Source organism: Etheostoma cragini, chromosome 1 (genome assembly GCF_013103735.1).
Source record: "Etheostoma cragini isolate CJK2018 chromosome 1, CSU_Ecrag_1.0, whole genome shotgun sequence".
In the NCBI taxonomy this organism is placed as follows: Eukaryota; Metazoa; Chordata; class Actinopteri; order Perciformes; family Percidae; genus Etheostoma; species Etheostoma cragini.
The window spans coordinates 6,530,021-6,536,723 of NC_048407.1; the positions used below are offsets into that span (position 1 = coordinate 6,530,021).

Genomic DNA, 6,703 nt, shown 5'->3' on the forward strand with positions numbered 1-6,703 from the left:
TACATATTTGGTCCATTATGTGCTGTAGAAAATGCTACATTGTTTATGGAAAATCAATAAAAACTGTTAAACAAGAAAAACTCTCTTGGGGTCTCCCCCGGTTAAAGGTTTTGCTCCCTAAAACTCTGTCGGTAGACTTCTGCACTTAGTTCATATTTTCACATAAGCAGCCCGTGGCCTACCAGTCAGATATGGCACCAGGAAAATAGCCCAGTCATCCTGGGGCCACCTGTAGGCTGTAGCCAGTCTCTGAAATGTAGTCAGGTACTTCTTCATGTTGTCCCCTTCCTCCAGCCTTGGTCCCCGTTGCTGGAGACTGTTCCGCCATTGGTGCTGCAGGCAGCTGCAGATCTGCTGGCGCCAGTGGGGTGGCTGGTGGCGGTGCTCCACCTCCGTCACCTCTCTTCTCCAGCTTATCCTGAAAGCTGTTGAGCTGTACTTGCACACCTCGCCACCTCTGCTCCTGCTTAAACGACTCGCAATCTTGGGTCTGCAGTTACTTCTGTATGAGGCTAAACAGAGCTGCGAGTTCTTGTATCCCACCAATGTCAACCGCCGGCTCTCCCCCTCTGCCCTCTGGCTCCTTCTTCCTCCTGTTCCTGCTGGTCACCCTTGGCCAACTGTCTGCACGACATCGCCTGTTGTAACTGGACCCGTCTTTCCGACCTCTTTCTCAGTGTCCTCGAGGACGCCACGATCCCACTTCTGACACCAACTGTGACAAATGGGCCCTAATGTTTGAAGAGGAAGCTAACTCTGACAGCTGTATGACTGCTAACATAGTCTTTAGCTGTCTCCATGAAGCTCCCGCAGCTCGTCTTTCTCCCCTGCATTAATGTTGGCTCACAATGCCTTTTGTTTCTCACTCCCGTAAATTATTGTAACATCACGTTACATGAGAAGAGAGAGATAAGTGAACATTAACAACCTATTTATTTTAAAAAATCACAAATGAAAAGTAATTTCAGCATTCGAATACTATTGATTATTTTTTTACTCTTCGAATTGTACTACTCTATTGGAATTTATTCCAATAGACCTAACTGAAATACAGCTCTGTGTAACTTACTTCAATTATCCCTTTAATCAATTGCAAATGAGGGCCTTGCTCAAGGGTACCTTGACAGCAGTTGATCCTTAATTTCTAAATGTTTGTTTTTGTTCTATAACGGGTCTTTGGATATCTCATAACTACAGCTGTCTGTTTGTGTATTAACAAAAACAAACCTGAATTACAAAAAATACATCTAATACCTCTTAAAGAGATTGTTTGGATCTTTTAAAGTGGGGTTGTATGAGGTACTTATCTATAGATGCCGTTTGGACAAGCAGGAAGGAGTACCATCACGGAGGCCAAGCAATGTCCAGCTCTGGACAGAGACAACCGCTAAACACATTTTACACACCTTATAAAAGCTAACCTGACAAACTATATCAGTTTAAGTGTACATTTTATACTTTATGTTTTCCCCACATTGCCTTGGCATCAGATAGCCCTTTCTGACAGGGAACGGAGCCCGTCCTGCCTGCTGCTGCAGCCTGGGGGGGAGCCAACCTCCATTTACTGTACATGGGTAATTAGCAGGTTATACAACCCCACTTAAAAAAGTCCAAACTAGGCCTTTAAGATCACAAATTAACACAAAAAGTATGTCAATTGTTTAACCTGTACAAAAACAGAAACGTGACCTGTGTCAGAAGTGAACCCTGTAATTGGCTGTTTCAGTGCTCGTCATCCTGCGGGAAGGGCCTGCAGTCACGAGTGGTCCAGTGTATGCACAAAGTGACTGGTCGCCATGGTAATGACTGCCCAGTAACGCTGAGACCACCGACCTACCAGCCCTGTCATCACGGTACCTGCAACGACAAAATCAATGTGAACACCATCACCTCTCCCAGGCTAGGTGAGACACTTGTCCCAACTTTGTTCTACGGGGGGGTTAAGGGTTAGGGTCGCCCTGTTCATTAGATTATAATAAACACTTCTGACCAAACACACTGTGGAATAATGAGCAGCTTTTCATATTTAAGGATCATTTTGGGGTGGTGTCAACCCCATTTTCCCATGCATTTGTGTATAATAGACTGAGCTGACCAAAAATCTTTGAAATTGGTCCAGTATTGAGCGAGATTGCAGTGACGAGCAATTGTGCAACCTCGATTTTTATCAGGCTCTGATTGTTATTACATGGTGACTTTTCCCATAGACAGCAGTGTGGAGAGTCTGTCGTTTCACTCTCCACAACGCTGTCTTTGGACAAAAAGTCACCTTGTGAGATCAATAATGTTGTCGGACACTTTTCAGATCAGAGCCTGTCATTAGCAAAAAAGAAAAACTTAAAAATCGAGGATGCACAATTGCCCCATTAAGTTACCCTGCAGCACAGTTTACGCCGGCCCATCGTTGCGATCTTGCTCAATACTGGTCCTATTTCAAAGATCAGTCTGTTAAACACAAATGCTTTGGGAAATGGGACAGGTTGAAAAAGGACAGTCGTACATGCACACACACTGAGATCCTGATTGCAGGACATGTACTGTGCAGTACTAACAGTTTTAATATAAATAGTTTTACTTAATAAAAAACATTTTGAGTACTTATTCTAAAACCAACGCCAAAACCAACATTCCCAGCTCCAAATCACTAACCACCCCTAAAAAACACATCCAATTTCAACTCGACAAAGATGTCAGCGAAAGCATCAAAGCATGTGAATAGGTCATGTTCCCAGGAAGTGCGCCGAGCTTTGAATCCAATTTTCTTTAGTGACCAAACTGTGGAATTGCATCTTTTAGGTCCAATGTGTGATGCCCTGTGCCCCAAAAATACTTGACTTGTAGCCTCTCTTCTATCTCCCCCCAGCTGCTCTTACCTACAAATGCATGGGGGACCAGTGGACGGTGCACTGTCGTGTGATCCGAGAGAAGAACCTCTGTCAGGACATGAGGTGGTACCAGCGCTGCTGTGAAACCTGTAGGGACTTTTATGCCAAGAAAATACTGCACAAGAGCTAATGACCAAATGCACCTATTTTTCCTCTACATACTGCTCCTTTTTGTAAATGTTTTTAATATTGTTAAATGTTTCTGCTGTAGATGAAACTTATTGTATTAAAAAAAAAAAAAAAAAATGCCAAGTACACATAAAGGTACATTTTAAATGGGCTCATAAACTTCTAGATTTAATGAAGACTTGAACACATCTTTTGCTGTACACCAAAAAGCAAAAGAAAGATGGGGAGGCTTTTATTTGCACAGAATGCTTAAAAATAAGTCTTTGGTTTTGAAGTTGACTCTAGCTTAGTTTCCATCGCCTTATCAATCAAATTATCTGAAGTCTGGTAAAAAAGATAATACCATCCAACTGCTTTAAAGTGAATAAAAACCTTTGTGTGATAGTGTCACATGCTGTTTTACGATCAACTTGATATATTGAATTTGAAACATTTTATGGTGTTTCCATGTATTTTCACTCTGAATTGCACAACAATCCAGCTGACCTCTGTGAAAAAAAGTTTTGCCAGACAAAATGGATACCAATTTACAAATGAGTAATATTGTACAAGTTGTAATAGTGCTTATGTGCCAGCTGATAGGGACTTATCAAGCTATATAATAAGACAACAACAACGCTATCAACACATTGTTATGATGATGCAGACGCACGTTAAAACAGAAGTGGTGTGGGAACGACAGCACTACAAACAGTTCTGGAAGATCGTGGTTTAGAGACACCTTATGGAAACCCTTTGGTTGAAGCTTTTTTCGGATTTGACCCATTGTGTAATTTTATTGGCCCGTTCCTTGACCCAGATAAGCCATGGCCGTCCGGTTCCAGTCGAGAAGCGGATCACAATTGTTCTCTACAAACTGGCTATATGTGGAGCGTACGGAGTGGCGGGCAAAACGTTTGGGGTCAGCAAGACCACAGTGTGTTTATGTCGTGTGCAGTGCCATACGAACAAGGATAATGCTAAGACATGTACCTACCTGGAGTGGTGAGGCGCATGAGATCTTGCTGCGTAACCTTGTGCCACAGGTGTATTTGGCAATAGACGGGACTCATGTCCTGATAAGACCCCCTGCTGAAGGCTGCAGGGATTTTGTCAATAGACAAGGCTGGCCATAAGTCGTACTACAGGCGACAGTAGACGGTAGTTGCATCTTAAGGCACATTTGCATCTGCACTCCAGGTAGTGCGCATTGGTCAACAGTCATCACTACTTCTGACCTGTAGCCTACAGGTGCTTGTGTTTAACCATAAAATGTCCTAAAACGTAATTGCAATTCATTAATTATTCGTCAAATGTTTCCATCAGCGCTTATCGCATAAGTCGTATATCAATCAGGCTTTTTTCATTTTGGAGTTTTTTCCGAATTTCTTTTTGTTTTTAACTAACAGCAGAATTTGTATGAGATAATTTTATATAGGCCTAACAGAAAATGTTTGGTATTTTAACTGTAGTCACAGAAAAAATTGCCATTTTGTAATTATGGGGCAAAGTCTTGGTAATGAGCTGCCAGTACTTTTTCTGTTATCAATTGAGGTTCCATGGTCTAATGTGTAAATTTAGGGGTTCTTGATATGAAATTGTTTGGGAACAACTGTTTTAGAGAGCCACATCTGAACAACACAATGATCCCAATAATAACTATGTAATAACCACTATATACAATGTCATGCTTTTCAAAAATAAAGCAATGGCATTGCTACTAATGGCACTGCCTGTTAATAAATATCTTTAAATGGTTGAACATTGAATACTTCCTATCAGCACTGAATATGTGTCACCAACAGCTGCTGTTCAAAGTCATTATCACCCTGTCAATCCTTTCTACATTGTCCTGGTGCTCACATGCCTCTGTGTGTGCATCAATCTTTCCCAGGGGATGAATGGTGCTATTTTATGACCTGTTTCACTTTTGTGGAATTCAGCTTATAATCAGTGAGTATGTTTACATGCACACTAATATTCCACTACTCTTCATAATATGACAATATTCTTTGGACATACTGTATTTACAGAGAATTTGGAATATGAGTCTCAATCAGGGTTTTCACCACAGTTTGTGACAGTTTACGACATCTTACCTGTTTAGGGCTTACTCTTTACCAAGCAAGCAGCCAACAGTTTGCAGGGCCGTGGTAGAGATGCATGGCCAAAACAAAAGGAGCAATACAGCTACTTTTAAACATTATGAAAGACTGGAATATTATGTGCATATAAATGTAGTCAGTCTTGGTCCTATTGTCATTGTTAACAGTTATCTGCTTTTGTATGTTGTGGATTATTTAATAACATTGCCTTTTTATTGAGGAGTCTTTTTTTTCTTTTTGCCGATGTATTGCAAATATCCTTAAGTATTCCTGTACTGTACTTTGTTATAGTTGCACATGAACTGTCATTACATGTATTACATGGTGCTGATTTGGAACTGAGTAAACCCTCTGTTTCTACAGTGATTTGACCATTTGTCTGTTGTTCTGTGTAGTCACACACACACACACACACACATATATACTGTATATGTATATGTGTGTACTGTCATCCACCTTTTGTCTGATATTCCTTTATGCTTATTCTTTATTTGCTGCATTCTGAGCAAGAATTCTATTTAAAGTCAACTTTAAGTGACAAGTGATTTTCTTATTTTGTTGATAATAATAATTGATGTAAATAACAATGAACAACAAACCTATTCTACCCAATTTTCAGGTATGTGGATTTACAGAAATTGGACAGATAGTCTAACTAGCTAGCTGTATTTACCCTGCATGAATCTGAGGAGCAGGTAATGTCCTAATATTATGCTTTTGGGATTTTCCCCTTTACTTTATTGTTATATATCTTTTTTGTGCATGTTATAGGTTTACAAAGTGAAAAAGTCCAAAGTCCGTCCCCCTAAAGGGACTTACCATCTCCCACAGAAAACACTGTTCACAACCTGCTCCAAACAGCTCTATTGTAGTCCAGCCTTTACTTCCGGGAAAACGCTTGTCACTTTGCATACCTATATAACCACATTATAAAGCTTGGCTAGCTGCTAGGGTGGCACGCCCTCATACTCTGCTTCTGACTAGCAGTCCTTACCTAGGTACTTTGCATGTGTGACTCCCAACAAAGATGGAATCAAAGTGAGATGCCTCACTCGGTAGCTAAAGGAGCGTGCACACAAGTGGTTTAAAATTGATCTTCAGCAATGTGCATTACAACAAAATATGGTGTTTTTGGAAAATTAAACCATGTAAACCTTTTCCGGTACAACCTCTAAATACAATTATGAACTGGAAAATTAGCATATAAACCATAGTCCTCATCAATCAACCGGAGTTTAGAATTACAACACAAAGAAAGCGGAAGGTAACAGACATCCAGTGAAATATGCGGCGGCAACACAGTAATCCCGAAAGAGGAGCGTCATGGATATAGACTACCTTAACCTTTACCCTATATGGAACAAATGGACTACGTCACGTTTTGCGTACGTAAAGTAAGTAAACTGGAAGTAAAGTTTTGTTCGGTTTTAACCAAAACATCATCTCTTTCGAAACTTAACTAAGTAGTTTTTGTACCTAAACCTAGCGATGTGTTTAAACCGCGAGTTATGTTCTCTGGTTTAGGTGAGGACGTACAGTGGGTACGGAAAGTATTCAGACCCCTTTAAATTTTTCACTCTTTGTTTCATTGCAGCCTTTTTCCAA

At 40.6% G+C, this 6,703-nt stretch overlaps 1 protein-coding gene and 1 long non-coding RNA gene across 4 annotated transcripts in view; one reads left to right on the forward strand and one right to left on the reverse strand.

Moving 5' to 3' along the window:
- Positions 1-3,198, forward strand: part of adamts17 (ADAM metallopeptidase with thrombospondin type 1 motif, 17) — a 92,472-nt gene extending 89,274 nt beyond the window's left edge. For both annotated transcript variants that reach the window (XM_034873750.1, XM_034873835.1), the window contains 2 exons: positions 1,727-1,904; positions 2,864-3,198. In XM_034873750.1, the coding sequence (XP_034729641.1) occupies positions 1,727-1,904; positions 2,864-3,015 (330 nt within the window). In that variant the 3' untranslated portion in view covers positions 3,016-3,198. The remainder of the gene's footprint in view (positions 1-1,726; positions 1,905-2,863) is intronic.
- The window catches only part of LOC117948604, a 16,870-nt gene that overhangs the window by 8,966 nt on the left and 1,201 nt on the right, over positions 1-6,703 (reverse strand). For both annotated transcript variants that reach the window (XR_004657503.1, XR_004657502.1), the window contains exon 2: positions 2,507-2,511. This is a non-coding gene — a long non-coding RNA (uncharacterized LOC117948604). The remainder of the gene's footprint in view (positions 1-2,506; positions 2,512-6,703) is intronic.